The sequence below is a fragment of the Culex pipiens genome, chromosome 3 (genome assembly GCF_016801865.2).
Source record: "Culex pipiens pallens isolate TS chromosome 3, TS_CPP_V2, whole genome shotgun sequence".
Taxonomy (NCBI): domain Eukaryota; kingdom Metazoa; phylum Arthropoda; class Insecta; order Diptera; family Culicidae; genus Culex; species Culex pipiens.
Genome location: NC_068939.1, coordinates 63,181,318 through 63,202,091, shown reverse-complemented (window position 1 = coordinate 63,202,091; position 20,774 = coordinate 63,181,318). Strand labels below are relative to the sequence as shown.

General features: G+C 35.1%; 1 protein-coding gene across 23 annotated transcripts in view; it reads right to left on the bottom strand.

Moving 5' to 3' along the window:
* LOC120424318 (poly(rC)-binding protein 3) overlaps window positions 1-20,774 on the bottom strand; it is a 335,864-nt gene that overhangs the window by 10,088 nt on the left and 305,002 nt on the right. For 17 of the 23 annotated variants that reach the window (XM_052709564.1, XM_052709550.1, XM_052709548.1 and 14 more), the window contains one exon: window positions 5,457-16,460. The exons of the other annotated variants lie outside the window; for them this stretch is intronic. In XM_052709564.1, the coding sequence (XP_052565524.1) occupies window positions 15,980-16,460 (481 nt within the window). In that variant the 3' untranslated portion in view covers window positions 5,457-15,979. Of the gene's footprint in view, window positions 1-5,456; window positions 16,461-20,774 lie in introns of those variants that run through there. 23 annotated transcript variants of the gene reach the window in all.

Sequence of the window (20,774 nt, the reverse complement as noted above, 5' to 3'; positions counted from 1 at the left end):
TAGGTTTTTATAAGGACTTTTCTTTTTATATACTGAATGTTAAATTTCGTAAAAATGTTTTATTTTTATTTTCTTGTTTTTTATATGTTTTGTGTCATTGATTCACCCATATACAAGTCTCCATACAATTTTTGCAGCTGTTCATACAAAAATGGTACGAAAATATTCAAAATTCTGTACACAGTTAAACCTCGCATAATGCGCAGGCGTTACGCTTTGTATTTCTTCAACTACTTTAAAACGACATAATATTTTTGCAATCTTTTTGCCTTTCTTACAAAAAGCTTTTTTTCAGAAATCTTAAAAAAAATCGTGCACGGTGGGGAATCGTCCCAGAAAAAAATCCTATAACTAATTTGAAGGTTTTGATGCGCTCATTCGATTGAATTTTGGCCCGAAAACCGGAACTCAAAGGCCGGATTTTTTAGTGCTCTTTTTCTGAAATACTTTGGCGATGTCTGTATTGCTCTTTAAAGATTTTGTGTTCCATCATTGGAAAACCACTCGTAAAACCCACAATTTTTATATTTCAGATTTGTAGCCGTGGGGTCGGAGATGAACATTTTATTTTTCGATCAGTAAATATGGTCGAAGCCATTTTTAGTGGTATTTTTTGGACTGTTTTACAGATTCAGTTTCAAACAAGAATTCGAAAACATGCGCCCAAAATTTGAACCCTTTCCAAAATGGATTTCCAATTATATAGCCATATTAGTGTTTTTCGTCTTATTTTTACCCTACTTTTTTCCCATAAATTTTTTGGTTTTATACAGAATCATAAACTGATTATCAAATTCGAATCATTTTGTAAGAAAGGCTCTATTTCACCTCTGCACTATGGGACATCTCCATACAAACAGGCGGCCAAATTATTTTTTTGCTTTTTAAATGTTTTTTCATACAAATTTGGGTAATTGTATGGTATTGAAATGATATACGTCGATTTTTATGACTTTTTATGTTTTTCAATAGTTGATTGTTTATAATAAATAGTCTTTTCATACATTTGCAAGTGCAACAGAATTGCGTATATATTGTATTGCAAGTTTATATTATTAAATTATGGATAAACTAATACATCCCCACTTTAAGGACACAACCCCTCCCTCCTCTTTCTTTCACCCCCCCCTTTCTCTCCTCCTCCCCACCAACAAAATTTGGTTAAGCGTAATAAATCCATTTTAAGTCAAAAATTTATTATTTACTGCTGTGTGTTTCTTTTTGTGAGTCCATGCCATATAACTTGAGACCCCACCCTCCCACCCTTACGGACATAAATTGCGAAAATTTTAACTGTTAAATCAAATAACAGTAAAATTAATTTTATTCAAAATATTAATTATGAAGTAAAACGATAAAATACAAACCATATCCTTAAAATTCATTTGATTATAGAGTTTGTGACAGCTTCAGGATATGTTAAAGGTACTTTTTATGATGTTTTGTACTAACCAACATAGAACTTAAATGTGGATCAGTTTTATGGATTGATCGCAGAAATGCATCATGCTAAGTAAACATTTTGCTGAATACTTTTTTCGGTATCAAACTGAGATTCTCGAGTTTCGCTTGAGAAACTTCGGTACGAATACCTTATTTTGACTAAGTTACTCAATTTTAAATTTAGGCAACAGAAAATTCCAATAAAGTAATTTCGAACTTCTTGAAACCAGGTATTGATTTTTGAAGCGACGATGCCCACGAAGTAGGTAGCAAAGCAAGTGAAATAAACGGGCGCATATGTAGATTGCAGCAAATTTTGATAAAACGTAAATGTTCAAAATGGCATATCTCCGAAAACGCAAAAAATCGCAGGCTGGAAATTTCAGCAATGTTAGATTATAATCCAATCTTTCAAGTGATCTTAGTTTCATGTTTAGCATCGGTTAGCAAAAAAAGTACTCGATTAACAAACACAAAAAAATAAGTTTTGTCAAAAAATGCTCCAGTTATTCGAAGAAAACTTCAGTTTTTGGTTTGGAAACAACATTTTATCTATTGATAGTTTCAAAGCTTATCTCATTACCTTTCCAACGATGTATATTTGTCCTAATAAAACATTTAAAATGGCTGAGCTATGTTAAAATTAAACAATCAGCCTTTTTTACGAAAACCGCTAGTTTTTTGCTCCATTTTTTGAGTTTCAGCTTGCGTATCTCCGTAATGAACAAACTTAGAGCTTTGAAAATTTGGATTTTTCTTAGTAAGAATGTTTACTTTCGAGAAAAAAATACCAATAAATATTTGGAGAAGGTCACTTTTTTGAAACTTGGCCACCCAATGTACCATAGTGCTCTGGTGATATTAAATCGGGTTTTTAAGCTAAAAGTGGATTGGAACAAGACGAAAAATTGGTTCAAAAGATTGCAAAAATACTTGTCGTTTAAGAGTAATCGAAGAAATAAAAAGCTTAACGCCTGCGCACTATGCGAGGTTCAACTGTATTTTTAAAGAATTTTCTGATCGAATTGGTGTCTTCTACAAAGTTGTATTTATTGATGAGGACTATTCAGAAAAAAAGGTGTACGTAAATTTTTAAACTAACTTTTTTTCACAAAAAAAAATCAATTTCAAAAAAATCGTTTTGAAAATCTGTGTTTTTTTTACTCTTTTAGGGGATTAAATTCGCTACTCTTCAGCCAAAGAGATGGCGAAAAATTTAGCCGCTGAATTATGATTTTGAAAAAATATATATTCTATTTTCTACCGTGTTTTATGACAAATTGAAAATTTGACCATTAGTTGCTGAAATATTAACATTCCAAGATTCCAAGGCCTGGCAAGACTTTGAAATCTTCAATTTTCCTGTTTGTTTTTTTTTTATTTTCTCTGTTGTCTTTTAGCAACCAGATATCCAATCTTCATTGTTTTACTTCCCCATCCGATAGAAAGCGTGGTCAGACAAATCTCGTCTCGAAAAATGCCACCGGGAGAGGGACCCAGGCCTTACTGGGGTGAGCGTATACCACGCTAACCACGGCAATCATGGGCACAATTTTTAAAAATCGAAAAATTGCAAGTTTTTATTTAAAATTAAACTTAAGTTGCCATATCTCCAAAAATGTAAACTTTAAAGAAATCCTTAAGAGTACCTTCTGATTGTAAAAACAATTCTATACTAAAAACTGCAGTCAAAAAATTATGGGTGGGATTTAAATAAAAAAAAAAACACATTTTAAATATTAAAAAACTATCCAAGTGGCAAATTTTTTGGCTGAACTCTATGGCCTTAAAAATGCGGCACGCCATGGCTGAAGGAGATTGTTATTGTAAATCAATGTATCCTAAATTTTGTCTTCGTCGGAAGGACGCTTAGAGGGTCCTTTTCAAATATCTGTGACCTGTTCCGTGATTTATTCCAATTTTAAAAATATCCATGTATCTTAAAGGAGGCGCGCGATACTTCTTGAATCTTCACCTAAAACGATGCTTTGTGAACGCTCGTGCGGCTCCATCAAAATATATGATTTTTTTTTCTTATAATTATCTTAGTCCTTTTCGGCGCTAGAACCTAGTTAGGACCGAATCGGCTTTTGTAATTACATTTTTCTTAAAGCTAAGAGTAGGCAATTAAAGAGGATCTTATATGTGAATGTTAGTGGAAGGAAAGCCAATTTATGAAAAAAAAAAATAATAAAATTCAATTAGCAAAAAAAAAAAAAATCAAAACCCATCGATAAAATATTTTCTAGGTCACGAATATTACAAAATGACGCTTGAAGCGTCCTTCCAACGAAAAAGTTTATTAGTAAATTGATTTGCAATAACAATGTCCTCCAGCCATGGCTTGTGCGGGGTTTTGTGAAATATAAAAAAAATAAAAAATTGTAATTTTGGGAAATTGATTTACCTGAAAACAATTCATTTAAAAATCAACATTTCATTTCCCTGTACCTGCTTTTTCTAAATATTTGTCATTAATATCTACAACTTTGCTGAATATACCAAATCGAGCAGAAAATGGTATGGAGACTTGAATAGGTGCACCGCTGGCACAAAAGGTTCCGAAAAGGTTTGAGCCAAATAAAACATACAAATGAAATCCATTTCCGGAATTCGGGAAGAATTACTTACTAGCAAAATTAAATTGGTAATCTTTTTTTTTTTCTTTTCAGACACAGGGGTCATCCTTTAACCACGTTGTTTGTACAATATTCCACAGGGGGGGAAGGGATGGGGGGGGGGGGGGGTTATTACTATGTAATTTCAAAGAAATAGTGTCCGGTTGATCTGACAGCTCATATGCTTTTTTGTGTCATTAATTAAGCAAACAACTGGTGATATCTTAGAAATTATTGAATCGATTTATGATGTTAAAAAAAACTTGTTAAATTTTATTTTCTAAAAAACGTTTTGAAGTACTGTGGAATCTTTTGTGATATCTAAACCTAGAATCGAGCAATATATTTTAAAGAAGAAACCATACAACAAATTCAGAAAAAAAACGAAGTCATGCCCCAGAAGAGTCCCCTATTTTTATTAATTTCCCAGGATATCGCACCATCAACAAGCGGAGGAGTTGGGGGGTCATATTTATGTACAAAAATGTATGCCGGGCGCTTGTGGTTGGCAAAGGATTAAATTCCAATATTTCGCAGGATGTCAACCAGAATGTACACATGTGGCGGTGGTGAGTGCTAAAAGGGGAACTTTCCAGGTTGGGGTTGAGTTGGGTGGATGAGGATATTCAGCCAGACTTGGGGGTGGGTTCGGGTGTGATTGGTCGGTTACGATTGATGTTCGGCGCGATAGATAGTAGTGCGGGTTGGTGGGAGGGAGTCGGATATTAAAAGCTATTTATTCTTTTCTGATAACGATTTCGATTGTGTGAGTGTGCTGTGTGGAGGTTGGTGCGTTGTGGGAATTTGGGATGTGGCAAATTTCAAGTGTGGGCAGAAGAGATTTTCTGATCTTTTTTTTTTCTTATTTGCTGGATTTGCTGGAGTCGGTGGAAGAGCTGGAAGAAGAAATTAAGATTTCGACGAGGTTTGACTTTCGGATAACGATCCGGGGGACTTTCGCCGCCTCGTTGATAATTAGGACCGGATTATGGATGAGCAGAGTGAAAAAAGAGAACTACAAAATGAATGTGGCAAAAGAAGGTTGAACCTTTTTCGTTCTTCCTGGAGTTGGTTGGTTGGTTGGAGGTTGGTTCATGATAAGGACTTGGTTTTTTTGTTTGTTTGGTTGGTTTGAGGATCCTTGCGCGAAGACTTGCGACGAAGCGAAGCGATTTTGCCTGAAAGTACACTTATCAACTACTTGGAGGGGGTTGTTAGTGTGTGTGTCTGAGACAGAACGGGGGAATTTTGAACAAGAAAAGGACGCTTTTTGGCTCTAGCTCTTTCTTACTTATCTCAAGTGTCTATCTTTATTAACTCATTTTTTACGGGTTTCTGATTACAATTGGATCATCAAATAATGCTTCGTATAATTTGCAGAGTCTGTGTTTTTCCTTTCTGTTTTGGGAGGTCTCCTAACAGTCAATTAACGTGGTTTTGTAACATCGAATTTTGTTGGTTATGTTTACTGACTATGCACTGATTGGATTTGGAACATATCCAAGTGTAATTGTTTGTTTGTTTTTATTCAAAAAGTACTCCTTTGTCACTTTGTTAGATTAGGGTGTGTGTGTGTGATTAAATACATTAAGTTGGATTGGATTAAATTAGGATTTGCTCCATGTACGCTAGACGTGAACCATCTATAGAGTAATTATTTGTTTGTTTTGTTTCCACTTTATGAAACTTACAACTACGCGCCCCTCCCCATATTTGAGGGGGTGGGACTCGCCTGTATGGCCGTTTTACTCTAAACACTACAAAAGTTTATCAAGATTTGACAGCATGGTTCGATAAAGTCACCTTACTCTAAGTAAGTCAGCAAGTTTGTTTGTTTTTTTTCTTCTCTTCTTTATGTTTATAGCTCCTACGTTTGTCCTCGCCCTACTATCTCATGCTCTAACTGCCTTTGGCGGCGCTCTAATCAATCGATCGATTCCTACACGTTCATTGGAGAAACCATTTAAAGCACAAAATGTTTCTTACTTAAAATGCGCGGAAAAAAATCCACCCGAACTGACGTGAATGTTTCAAAATTGAATCAAAGTGCAACACAATTCACGGTGTCACGCAGCGAAAATTCACGGTAACATGATAAGTTTTCACGGTTTCAGGAAGATCATTATTTTGTCAACACGACATTTAACGTAATTTTAATTGAAAATGTGATCAAAATCAAAATTCACGGTAATGTGAATTGAATTCACGATTTCAAGAATAATCTTACCCGTCAAAACGAAATGTAACGTAATTTTGTATAAAAATGCGAAAAAAAATTATGACATAAACATCATCAAGTTGTAAAAATCATAAAACCTTGAATAGATGTCACGCTAAGTTCTTGACAGCAAAACCACTTTTTACGCGGAAGCGTTACGTTTAGTATTTCAGCGATTTCGTTGAGACAAAGCAACGTTTTTACAAACTTGTTGAAGCAATTTGTCCGTCATGAACTAATCATCAAATCGCATTTAAAAGATTACAAAAATGTGTTTTAGTTACAGAGATAACGACAAAATACAAAGCGTAACGCCTCCGCTTAAAAAAACGTGAATAAAAGCTATAATGTAGTAATATTCATGATTTCATTAATAACACAAATCAATGCAGTGGAAAAAGCTGTGCACTTTTCTTGAATAAGAATCACGATATCGTGAGTCAACATTCAAAACCAAATTCAAACTAAAATCGCCCTTTTAGTTGAGGCGTTATATTTTATTCTGCATCAATTTAAGGGAATTTAAGGGACAATAATTTAGTAAACTTTTTGGAGCAATAAGTTAACATTAAGCTGATCTACACTTCGAAAAGTTTATAAAATGGTATACAAAGCGTAACGCATGTCTATCTGAATGGGATTTATTGTACAGAGAAACCTCTTTTTACACGGTGGCGTTACGCTTTTTGTTTCGTCGATTTCTCATAAACCATACAATATTTTTGCAGGCTTCAAGAAGCGATTTGTAGATCTGAACAAAAGCTACAAATTGCTGTCAAAAGATTGCAAAAATGTTGCGTCGTTCCAGAGAAATCGACAAATAAGAAAAACGTAACGCACCACGTAAAAAAGAGGTTTCTCTGTATAAAGAAATTTAATAGGTTGTAATGAAGTGAATAATTCTTTCCATTTTAGAAATCTCAGTTAGTATTCTTATCTTGTACAGAGAAACCCCTTTTTAAGCGGTGCGTTACGATTTTCCAATTCGTCGATTTCTCTTAAACGATTCAACACTTTTGCAATCTTTTAAAAGGAATTTTAAGGTTTTGTTCAGTTCTTCAAAACGCTTTTTGAAGCTTGCAGAAATATTTAATGGTTTTAGAGAAATCGAAGAAATAAAAAGCGTAACGCCACCGCGTAAAAAGAGGTTTCTCTGAACATAAAAACCACTTTCAACGCGGAGACGTTACGTTTTGTAACTGAAACATTTCTTGAGAACGACGCAATTTTTTTCTTTCTTTTTGAAACAATTTATACATCTTATTCAGATCTACGAGTTTTTTTTGAAGCTTGCATAAATGTATTGCTGTTCCAGAGAAATCGTCGAAATTTAAAGCATAACGCCTTTGTGTTAAAACTGTTTTTTTCTGAAATGTGATTATCATTAAAACATTTTTTTAATAGGAAGGCGTTACGCTTTGCTTTCCATACATTCATCATCAACAAAGTAATATGATTGATATCTTTTTTACGCTGATTTTTCATTGGTTCCTTTTTGTGCGGAGGCGTTACGCTTTTTATTTCGTCGATTTTTCTGAATCCAGGAAAACAATTTTGAAAGCTTCAAAATGAGGATTAGTAGATCTGCACAAGACAAACGAACTGCTTTAAATAGATTGTAAAAAGGTTGTGTCATTTCAGAGATTCAGAGAAACCTCTTTTTACGTGGAAGCGTTACGCTTATAATTTCGTTGATTTCTTTCAAACCTTAGAATATTTTTGCAAGCTTCAAAAGACGTTTTGAAGATCTGGATAAAATGTACAAATTGTTTTTTTAAGATTGCAATCATGTTGTGTAGTTCCAGAGGAACTGACAAATTACCAAAAAAAAAAAAACGTAACGCATCTGAGTAAAAAGAGGTTCGTAACGCCAGCGTAAAAATTTTTTTTTAGCTATGTCAGATTTTTTTGGGCTTCGAAATTATACCACTTTAATGTTACAGAGAAACCTCTTTTTACGCGGTGCGTTACGTTTTTCTAATTTGTCGATTTCTGAGGAACAACGCAATACTTTTAAAATCTTTAATAAGCAATTTGTAGGTTTTAATCAGATCTACAAAATGCTTTTTGAAGCCTGCAAAAAAATGGTTTTAAAGAAATTGAAAAATAAAAAGCGTAACGCCACCGCGTAAAAAGATGTTTCTCTGTATTTTAGATAACTCGACCAAATACAAAGTGCAACGCCTTCGCATTCATAGCAGTGTTACTGTTCTCATGAATATTAATTTATGAATTATAAAAGTTCAAATAATCATGAACATGTTTCATGGCACCATGAATTATGTCAAGTGATTTCACATGTTCAAGTTCAATGACGTTTTATTTCGTTTTGCCAGAACATGTTCTGCAGAAGTTGATGTTAACGAAATCATGAACAAAATATCTTGAAAAAACGTAACGCCTCAATTGTGAATAAATGTGAATTTAATTCATGATTTTAAGAAACTCACGACACTCGGAGTGGATTTTTTCGCGCAAACTAATCGTAACCTAACGTAAAATTGTCGGAAAACTAAATAAAAAGGTTAAAATCCGATGTCGGGACGATTCTTCTTGCGATTAAAACTTGTTGATCGGTAGCACGTGTTTCACGAAATTTGTACTGGTCGCAACTTAAAAAAAAGTAAAACGAGTCGTTTTTTGTTTGTAGCATCATGATTTGTTTGCCTTTGTTTTAAAAATCTATCGATCTACCTACTGGCAATTTGCTGATTTTTTTTGTTTTGCTCTTTGAACAAACCTTACAAATAAACACGAATTGACGGATCACAATCAGGGCACGCAGAAATTACGAAAAAAAAACTCGTCGGAAACCACAAACGTGGAAATTTGATAAATATCAATATCGCGAAAAAGCCGTGTGCAATGAGTGCTACTGCTGCACCATATTTCCAGCAATTCTCACACACAGAGCTTCCAGTGACTCGAGCAAAAATTGAAAAACGCAGCGATGAGATGAAAATTGACGAGTTCTCCATTTCCCCCCTGAAACCGCTCACGTGTCAACGATCGAATTTCCCAACTTTTTCCCCCTGATAGCGGGAAGAGACTCTGCAAACAAACAAAACTGACAACAACAAAAAAATAAGTCAAACTGAAGCCCACCGACTGTCTGTTTGGAGAGTGTCCCCCGGGAGCAATTTTGCCGCCATCGATTCGCATCACTGCAAATAATAATAATCATTGCGCCCCCCCACCTTCTCTTCACCCTACTTCGCTAAACAAATTGAAAGTTTTTGACTTTCGGGCGGAAAAGGCAAACAGAATCGACAAATTCTCGCAAGAGCAAGTTTTTCCCGTTCAAACTTTAGCAAAACACCTTTTTTTTTGGGTGAAATTTTGCTTTAAAATGAACAATGCCAAATTTCTCACTAGATGGCGCGCTTTGGCGCGAAGCGCCCGAATGTATGCAATGCCTGACTTGGGGGCGCACATTCAAAAATCCATCATCATCAATACGAATTAGAGAGCTCGCAAAAAGCGCAAAACTCTCGCGGCGGGCATCATTATTTTGAAGGGATTTTTTGCTTCGCCACGAGCCATTAAAATATGTCTTTTGACGTGAAATTTTTGGCATCAGGTGTTACGATCCATCAGTCGGGGCATGGTGATGGATCGTACTCGATTTGATGGAGGAAGTAAAGTTGAAGGTTTTTCGCGGATTTGACTTAATTTTCTAGTTTTGAAATGTAAGTCTGAGAACGATAGGCAATGTATAATTTGAAAATATAAAAACCTTGATTTGAGTTTAAATTTGGTGATCTCAATTCAATAAGTCCCTCTTCAAGGAAAAAAATACCCCAAATTGAATCATTAAACTGTCATAAAGTCCCTCGTTTACACGGATTTAATTTTTCCCTCATTTGGTGTCCCCTTTCCAACTGAAGTAAAAAAAAATACAACATATTCATAAACCATTAGGAGAGGATATTCAAAAACTTTTTGTTCTATCTTTCCCCCCCGCTCTGCTCATTAAAATGCGATATGGTTTGCTGAACTTTCCGAGCACCGCAAGGAAAAGCCGTGTCAGTTAATCTTCCAATTTGGGTAACAAATTTCAAGTGGGGGAGGGGCAAAGTAGCTCGAGCAGCACTTCGGGGAGAAAGCAATTAAAATCACCTTAAGAGATTGATACTTTGCGGATCGGAAGGTTTTCCGCTTTCAATTTTGGTTTAAAATTCTTTATCGATTGAATATTATGGGAAAGTTTGCACAAAAAAGATCTAGCATTGATGAAACCTTCCACTTGTGCATCGATTTCGCATGGCAGGGTTGCCAAATCTTCAAATTGGTTGCATCATGAGAAAGGTATAAAATAAAATTATTTCGGTTGACATTTTCATCAAACTGTAACATTCGAATCAGAAGTTCAATAATTTTCACTAAGTTTTACAAATTTTTGACAGGGTTGCCAGATTTTCAAAACCATTTCATCATCTTTCCTGATGAAACAAATATTCCGATGCAAATTTTCAACAAAATTTAACATTTGAATCTGGAATGTTCAATCAACTTCATTTTAGTGTACACAACTTTAGCCAGTGTTGCCAGATTTTTAAATGTAGCGAACATTTTCCATTTATTATTGAATGTCTAACAGTAAAAAGATTTCGAATGCCATCACATCAAAATGTAAAAATTCAATCATTTCAACTTAAGTTCACAGAACTTCAAACAGTGTTGCCAGATTTTCAAACGTTTTGAGCAATTTTTTTTGATGATATTCCGATTCTGGTTTTAATTTTTATTAGAATTTGACAGTTAATTTAAAAATATTTAATCAATTTCACTTAAGTTCACAAAACTTTTGCCAGGGTTGCCAGAATTCATAAAAATAAAATTCTTATCAAACGATAGGCAGCAATTTTTTTTTCCGGATGTCATTACATTAAAATGAAACATCCAAACCTGAAATGTTATATTTTAACCTAACCTTTAAGAAAAGCTGCAAAACTTAAATTACCACAATATCTTTCCTACAATCCTATTGAACCTCAGAATTAAAAACCTCCCCAATCGATATCTTCAAGCAGATTTCAACGGGAAACACCGAGTAATCAATTTAAGCTCGTTCCTTCTTCCTTCCTCAGATTCACCAACCAGGCCCCAAACTTCCGGAAGCTCGGGAATTTAAAAAATGTTCACACTTTGTCCCCTCTGGGAGCCATTTTCCGACCCGCGACCGGTCGTCCCACGCCGTAATGAAGAGTGAAGAGGGTGTCGGCGACGGCGGTCCTCTCCCTTAGGGATTTGGTCAACGAAGCGGTAAACTGATACCCGCCCCCCGGTAGACATCCCCCCAAAACTTGCCAGAACGGTGGCAAGTTTGCGAGGGGATGTGTTGTTTTGCTTTTCAAAATTACATTACCGACACTTACCGTGGAGGGCACGGTTAGAAATTTTTCTCTGACATGAGTCTTTGAAATTTTGAAAAATTTGAAATATTTCTGCTTTCAAAATATTTCTATGGAATTCAATATTTTTTTTACAAATCGATATTTTCATTTTTATCCAACAGTGCTTTGAAGGGGGTCGACCCAAGCATGACTGCAAAATGTGGCCATGTGTAACTTTGGCCCAGGAAGCGATAACCCCCAGAAATTGAATTACGCCAGCAACCAACCCTAAGCAAAAGGGTGGAGCAACTTTTTTCTGTCCCAGCAGCTGCGCTCTCTGCACCATGATTCGGCGGGAAATCGATTTTTGCCTTCTTTTGGTCCGAAATCAAAGCTGTTGGAAAATTGGCGCAGGAATCTTCTTCGCCCCCCGAAAGGAACCCCAGAGAAAATTAAGGGGGAAAAGGGCATAATTAAAACGGTTAATCAACTTAATGAGAGAACGATGCTGGACAGGATTAGAATTGGGGCGAATTCCCCGACCAGATTAGAAAGGGGTGTTGTTTTCTCTCCCCCAAACGACGACCTGGAAAGGGTCCGGGTGGATTTTCACGAGAGCCACGCACTAATGTGGATTAATGTCTGATTAGGAGCACGGGATATTGATTACACAATTCTGGCAGGGATTAAATCACACTAAATATAACATTAAGCATAATAATTCATTAGAAAGCTCATTAAATATCAATCAAACAAAGTGCTAAAAACTACACTTCGATTCCTTTATAGTAAAGTATTGATATCTCAAGATAAAGTTGAAAGATCTTTAAACTTTGAAAGGTTTGGCCCAGGTTTTCCAAATCTTGAATTTCCTTTTTTCATTGAAAATAATAATATGCAACTTTCCAGTTCAGGAATACTTTTGTTCAAATTTTCTAAATTAAGTCTGTAAAAGTTAAGTTTATTTCATTAATGCTCTCAAATCTAGAAATGTTGCTAAAATCATAAAGTTACTTAACTCGTCGAAAAGGACTCTCAAAACCAATGCAACACTTTAAAACATTCTAATTTTCATAATAAATAACAACATTCGACCTAAAATTAGTAAAATTTTATTGAGTATCGATGCATGATGGCAGAGTTGCCAGATCTACAAATTTCATTTTAAACTGAAAATATCTTGCAAGTACCTTTCCAACGATTGAAGAAGTATTACTTAATTTTTTTCTTATAGAAATCAACAAGTCACGCTCTAAAAAGGATCACTAAATTTTACATGAGTGATGATAACATTAGAAACGGGTTGCTAGAAGTTCAATGTTCTAAACTCATTACTTGAAAAAAAAAACCTTTCCAATAAAGTGCAACAATAATGTTTTCTTTAAAAATTACCAGTTAAAATTTACCGGTTCCGATATTTTTTGGCAAAGTTGCCAGTTCTACAACAATTATTACAAATTGAAAAAAAAAAAAACTTCAAATAGTGCTCATAACTAAAGACAGTGTTGACGAATCTTTTCCAACATTTCTGTAATATCTTTAAAAAATACCTGGCAAAACCCATTTTCACAAAATAGCACAACAAACGACCTTAATATTTACTTCAGTAAAAGTACTTTGGACAGGGTTGCCAGTTTTAAAATATCTGTCGCTCGTGAAAAAAAAGCGAAAAAAATAATTCAATACTTTTCCCTTGAAAATATCTCATAAAAAGTGTTCAACGCCAAACAACCAGACAAACAAAGGTGTTCTGATTTCGTTTAAAATGGAAATCAGATTCAATCAACTCTAAAACTAGTTGTTTATTATTAGCCTGTGAGGTACGAATTTTCAGGAAATTTTCCTAAAATTTATACTTAAATTAAACCCGAGCTGTGGAGACGAAGTTGAAGTCAGAGCCGGCAAAAAAAAAAATACGGACAAAATATATCAATATTTAATTGGGTAATAAGGTAATTTAAAAGTTTGTAGTATTCAAACAGTTTTTTTTCGGCCTTAAAATGTTGTAATATAATAAATAATTAGGGTACGTTACCCATTAGTGGACCCCTTTCCTATAGTGGACCCTCTGAAGGGTTTTTGATGAAAAATTCAATAAAATCACAATTCCAAGCGTGTTGTTGCCTGCAAATCTTTTATTTGACATGTTCAGCATCATTTATATCAATGTTGATTGATATTGAATTGTCCTTTTAACCAAAATAAGTGTTTTGAGTTTGACATCAGAAATCAGCCATGGCCACTAGCATTTTCACAACAAAACTGCATTTATATTTTATGATTGAATTAACTATTCAATAATTTTTTGACTGATTATTTAACTTCAGCAAGTCGAAATAATGTAATTTTAAGGAACTTTACAAGAATAAAGCGAAGAACTGCTTATTTTCGAGCAAAAATTAGGGAAGTCCAATATAGGACAACGAAAATCCAAACTTTTACAAAAGTGGACCCCTGTTAATTAAACCTCCAAAAATAAAGAAAACTGTGTATTTAAGCAAAAGTTTTTCTTAAACATACAATAAATGCTTGTTGTTATCAACCCAAATGCATATTTTTTTCAATTATGAGTATAAATATAGCTGTTTCATGTTAAAAGTACCAAAAATGCTGAAGCAATAAAAAAAATATAATTAATCAAAACTATAGTCAATTGTACTTAACTGAAGCATCATAATTGCAGTTTGAAATGATATTTTATAATAATAAATCAAGAACAAAACAATTTTTTTCAATAAACAGGCATGGTTTTATCAGCAACTATAAAGAAATCTATTGTTTAGTTTCACTCAACCATTTATGTAATTGATATGACAAAATGTGCATCAAAATTACTTTTTATGTTTACAGTGGTTTTTGAAATGTTTTCTCTGATCTTTTTCGGAAATAAATGTTTTTAAATGTCTGTTAGGTTTTTTTGTTGTTTAAAGCCACATTTGTTAACAAAACATATTTGTTTATGACGAAAAGTGAGCAAAATCCATCTTTTATTCATTATATCTATCATTAGACCTACACCATGCATCAAAACATCAAATATCGGTTAAATTTGTTATAAAAATAACAGTTTGCCTATAGTGGAACGGGTCCACAATCGGATTATGGACCCGAGTCCACTATAGGAAAAAGGGGTCCATAATAGGCAAAAAATGTTTTTTTTTCAATTGGCTATTTTTCTGCTCAAAAACAAATAAACTGATGAAACAAATAGCCAAAATTGTTCAAAAGGCTACAGTTTTCATTGTTTTGTACAAAGGGTTATGAAAAAGGGCTTATAATATTGAAACTTTGTGAAAAATGTGCATCGGCTCTACTAGGGGGTCCACCAATGGTTAAAATACCCTACTTCTTTTTTCGATTTTTATTTGAAAAAAATATTTTTTTTTGTTAAACTTCTTAATTTAAATCAAAAAATCTTTTACAGAAAACAAATTATCTTTGTTCTGTCGGATACTTGAAAAATCCGTCGCTTCCAGATTTATCTGGCACCCTGGCAACTCTGGAAGTCGGAGTCGGAGGAGCTACCCGACACAGCAGCCCAGCTTGTGACTCAGTTTGTGGCAGTGAAACTTTAATAACGATTTTTTTTATCAAAGCAATTTTTAAAACAACACATTTTCACTTAATTTGGTGATCTTTTGTTGTATTCTCATTTTTATCAAAAACAATCGTTAAATAATGAAAATTACACTTATTTCTTGCAATGTAATTTATTCTTCATTTTGACAGCTCGTAAAAAGTTCAACAATTCAATCTTCTCTACAAAGTGACACTTTAATTCCCATTCCTAACGATGTAAAAAAAACTGGCAACACTGCCTACGTCAAAACATCCCCACGACGAGTTCAATTCTCCCAACATTACTTTGCGCTAATTTTAGCCCTAAATGGCAGCAAAAAAGAAGACAAAAATGTAATTCTAAAATCTGGAAAATCCGCTACCAAAATACAATCCAAGTTTGGCACCCCAGAAATATAACCAAAAACGAGCAAAAAAAGCGTCGCTTCGCACGGCTGATCGTGATCCTATTTTAAGCCTTAATTGAACTAAACGCTATAAATAAAAACGGGTTTATCTCGAGCGCGCGCGTCTGCATTCTTCCCGGGGCTGGATTTGGGACCACGTGGCGCGGCGCAGCACCTCTCCGAGAGGTCTTCGTCTTCTTTCTCTTCTTCGTCTAACTCTAGCTCTAGCTTTTGGCTCTCTCTTTCTCTCACTGTCTCGCTCGCTCGTACAAATACACCTCTACAACTACAACTACACACGTTTTGTGTGTGTGTGACCTAACACCTCTACGCGGCGGCGACAATCCTTGGAAGTTTCGCGGGGGAGTTTCGAGGGGAAGCCGAGCGCCCCCCACCCCCTTAATAAGGATTAAATTTATTGCGCTCGCTCTTCTTGCCGGTGCTGTCGCCGTTCAGGCCGGAGCTGTTGTTGCTGTTGTTCGGTGACCGCATCCGGGTGGTCTTGGGCCGGTTGATGCCGGTGGACTGGAGTGCGCCGAGCCCGGTTCCGGACGCGCCGCCGCCACCCGCACCGCCCGCACTCGACAGGTTCCCGAGCAGATCGGTGAGCCCCCCCAGTGCGGACAGGCTGGTGAGCGCGTTCAGGGCACCGGGCTTGGACAGCAGCTGGGCCAACGGAATGGCCGACGCGAGCGGATTGCCGGCCGCAGCCGAACCGGCCCCCGACCCACCGTTAGAGCCGGCGGCCCCACCACCACCGGCGCCCCCGTTGGCCCCACCGGCCACCAGTAGGGCATTGCCGGCGGAACCGGTTCCGGCGCCGGCCGCGGCCGCTGCTGCCGCCGATTCATCGCCCAAATTCGCTTTCTGCAGTTCGACGCTGTTCGGGGGTAGAAGAGAAAAAGGGGGAGAAGAAAGAGAGAGAGAGAGAGAGAAGGAGGAAGTTGTCCGGTTAGGTTTGAGGTTGAGAGAGAGAGAGAGAGAGAGAAAGGATGGCGGTTTCCGGTTTCAATGGGTGGCGCGGACGGACGGACGGAAGGGGCGGACAAGGTTTGTTGGAAGGTTGGCTGGTATTTTGAATGGTGGAATTTCAGAGGGGGAAGTCAAGTGCACAAGCCAAACGGACATTTACACGAGAGTTGTGAGAGAGGAGTGTGAGAGTGTACGAGTGATGTGTGTGTGTGTGTGTGTGTGTGTGTGTGAGTGTGTGTGTGAATTTTAAAATTTTGAAATTTAAATTTCTTAAAAATTGCTTGTCAAACCTTTCTAATCATCTATAAACTTTTCGATTAATCTGTTTTGGATATAAGCAACGGTGTAAAACATTGAACTGGCTTAAATTGAATAGATTGAAAACAAAGTGAAACAGTTGATATAAGGAAAATTTTAATTAACAATGAATAAATACATTTTAAGAAAGTTAATCGTTTACATGAACAAACTACTGGGTTTTGATTTTTATGAAGAAATTATTGCTTCAAAGTGTGGTTCACAACTGAGGCAACTTCGGCTGGCTCTGATAAATTTTTAGGAAATGCGAAGTCCAAGTTAGTAGGAATTGCGCATCATTTTTTTAAATTATATTTTTTACTTCGTTTTTAATCTGTTAAACTCATTTTTCAAATATTTGGCAACACGCATATTCTACATTTCCCGTTCAAGACAAAGCTGAAAGTTGACTTTTTTTAAATGTATTTAAAAACAAATATTTCCAACAGAAGTGTTTTTTTCTACATCAATTTAAAATGTTTAAATTTACACGAATAATTTATTAATCAATTTGTTCATCTTTTCCTAAAAAAACTTGATTGTTGATTTGATTTCTTTATTTTTTTCAGGTTTCCTGAAATATGTTTTTTCTTACATTTGGCTTACAATATTTTGTGATTTATTTTTTATGCAAAATGAAACTATACCTTAAAAGTAACAGGCAAAATATTTCTGATAGAAGGTCACTCCTGAAAGTATTGTTCAAGATAAACTGAGAAAGTGTCCTCTTTTTAACTTTTTGGTTTAATTTTCAGTGCTAAAAATCTAATCGTTGTACAACCTTAAAAAACAGGCTTTTTTAAATAAAGAAATCAAAATTATTCAAATTGATATCAATTGTCAACCGTCAAACCATTGTCAACTTAAGTAAAAAAAGAAACTTACAACAATAAAAAAATACTTCCGAAAATGAAGATGTTTTCAAACAGGAAAATATTTAGAAAAAAAAGTCCAAAAAAGAAACACTCATAATTTAAAGCATTACCATCTAATAACCTTGAAATCATATTTCTTTGTACACCGTAAACCGGGATGACAACGAAAAGATTTCAATTTATTTTTGCAATATTTTCCAACTGTTAAAGTTATTTCTCAAGATTATTGCTTTTTAAACAAGCACTGGGGTAGGCCACAAAAGGTCCATGCGCTATTTTTGATAGAAAGTTTTTTGAATAGTGTTTAAAAAATTAGCTGCGTTGTTTTTTTTTATTTTGAATTCCGGGTGACTTTAATAGTTTTAACAGTCATAGTTTCTCTTGTTAAAATCACATTTAAGGTGTTCAAATTTTATTTTTAAGTCAAATGTTCCATCACTAAGGTTGCTGATATAGTTTTAAGAAAAAAAAATCAATTTTTATATATATATTTTAAACTTATTGCATTGAAAATGTCTTCAACCCTCTACTGCCCAAATTTTTTTTTCTAATTTTTGTTATTTTTCTTTTGCTCAGGAGATCATTTTGCGCAACTTTTTTTTCTACGAAAAACTTTACTTCACTTGTTTTATGTTTTTCTAGTTACATTTTTAGTTTTTTTTGCATTTATCTTGTTTAGTTTATGTTTATTTTTGGTAGTATTGCCTATCTATTTTTTTCATGTTTTCATAGCCACTTTTTTAATTTTTTGCTTGTTTTTCCCATTTTCTGCTTTAAAATGGCATCATAATCATTAAAATTGTAAATAAATGCGTAGAGCCATAATCTGAGACATCAGAAAAAATATTCCATACTTCTTTTTACTTAAAATATAGAAAATGTTAGTAAAAAACACAGCCAAAGTTGACCCTTCAAAAAATGACATTTTTTAAAACATTGGCAAAGTCACATAAAATTAAATTTCTAACCCATAATTATTCCAAAACTTTAAGAGTTCTACTTTCCAATGCTTTTTAAAGATCAAAAATGGGTTGGAAAATGGATTTTTGGCGATTTTTTTTTTTAATCGAAGCCCGTCCAAAGGCGGGATTGGGTTGTAGAGGGATAAATTTGAAGATTTTTAAGAAATATATTTCAAAAACACATAATATTTATTATTTACAAACATATATTATCTCTTCCAAGAGGAAAATCTCCAAAGAATCCGAAAATGAGACAATCATGAAACTTGAATTTTTTTAAAATAATGCAATTTATCAACAATTTCTGAATTAGAGTTAGCTAACCTTTTAAACTTTTGAATATTTTATGAAAACTTCGTCTTGTAGTACTTCGAACACTTCTCTACAATGGTCAGTATTATTCCATACCATTCGGTACGTATTTAATGTACTCTGTATGTACTTTACATTTTGCGGAAAAATCGCAAACATCACCTCGTTTACGGTATTAAAAGTTAATAAACTTGAATTAAGGATCAACTATGTATTAAATACCATCAAAAACTTTACTAAAATTCTTGTCAAAATGAAATTTGAAAGCAAGTTTTTTTCAGTTAGAAAATTCTGATTATATTAAATATTTTTAATCAATATTTATTTATTGAGTTATCTGTTTGATTTTTTTTATGGATTAAATTTTAATGCAATAAATTTTAAAAAGACAAAAGCTTTGAACATATTTTTCACTTATTATTTTTCAAAAATCAAATCAAATTATTCGCTCTACAGCATTGCCTTGGCGTTCTCGATTGCGAGATACCTACTCGAAACTAGGTGTCCGAAGGCTTGATTGTTGAGGCAATTGCAAACCTCTTTTTACACCTAAGCTTCCATCCACCCCGGGATTCAAACTGACGACCTTTGGATTGTGAGTCCAACTGTCTACCAGCGACTCCACCAGGACAGGACCCAGGGAGACGACTCCTACACCTGGACTGAGCTATCGACCTAACATTTTTAGGTTAGTCCGGGGCCAACATTCACTTCCCGTCCGACGGACGACGTCTCAAAATTTGCCACCGGGACCTTCTGGGATCGAACCCAGGCCGACTGGGTGAGAGGCAATCACGCTTACCCCTACACCACGGTCCCGGCTTATTATTTTTATGTTACTTTAAATTTCTGTAACATCACTTTTTTTCATATTCTCAAATAATAATATATAATATATATAGCCTGGAACCGTGGTGTGGGGGTAAGCGTGATTGCCTCTCACCCAGTCGGCCTGGGTTCGATCCCAGACGGTCCCGGTGGCATTTTTCGAGACGAGATTTGTCTGATCACGCCTTCCGTCGGACGGGAAGTAAATGTTGGCCCCGGACTAACCAAAAGGTTAGGTCGTTAGCTCAGTCCAGGTGTAGGAGTCGTCTCCCTGGGTCCTGCCTCGGTGGAGTCGCTGGTAGGCAGTTGGACTAACAATCCAAAGGTCGTCAGTTCGAATCCCGGGGTGAATGGAGGCTAAGGTGTAAAAAGAGGTTTGCAATTGCCTCAACAATCAAGCCTTTCGAGTAGGAATCTCGCAATCGAGAACGCCAAGGCAATGCTGTAGAGCGAATAATTTGATTTTGAAATAATAAAAGTTTTCACTATACCACAATGTCATAATATTTTAATCAAGTTGGGTTTTCAAAAACCTCGCTGTTTTTTTTTTTTAAATTTTACTGTTTCCTTCATATTTTATTTAACTAAGTTAACTTTAAGTCAAAACCTTGTGACTCATTTAAATGATAAGAAAAAATATTAAAATTGTGAATTCAAAATAAAATAATAATTTTAAAAAGTTAATTCGTGAAAACAGATAATTACTCGAATGTCAAATAACACAGAATGATGTGCATAATTACGGGAAAGTTCCCAGAAATCACATTAACGCCTCGTAGCAACAATGGGAAAACTTGCTGGCCCGTGAACGGCGCATTGATGGCTGTTGATTGTTTCACCCCTCAAACTTATCTTTTCACAATTCATAAAATTCGTTTTTATTGTTAAGATTTTACGGACAACATTTTTCCTGTTCAAAAAGAGTGTCGCTAAAATTTCACCAATAGA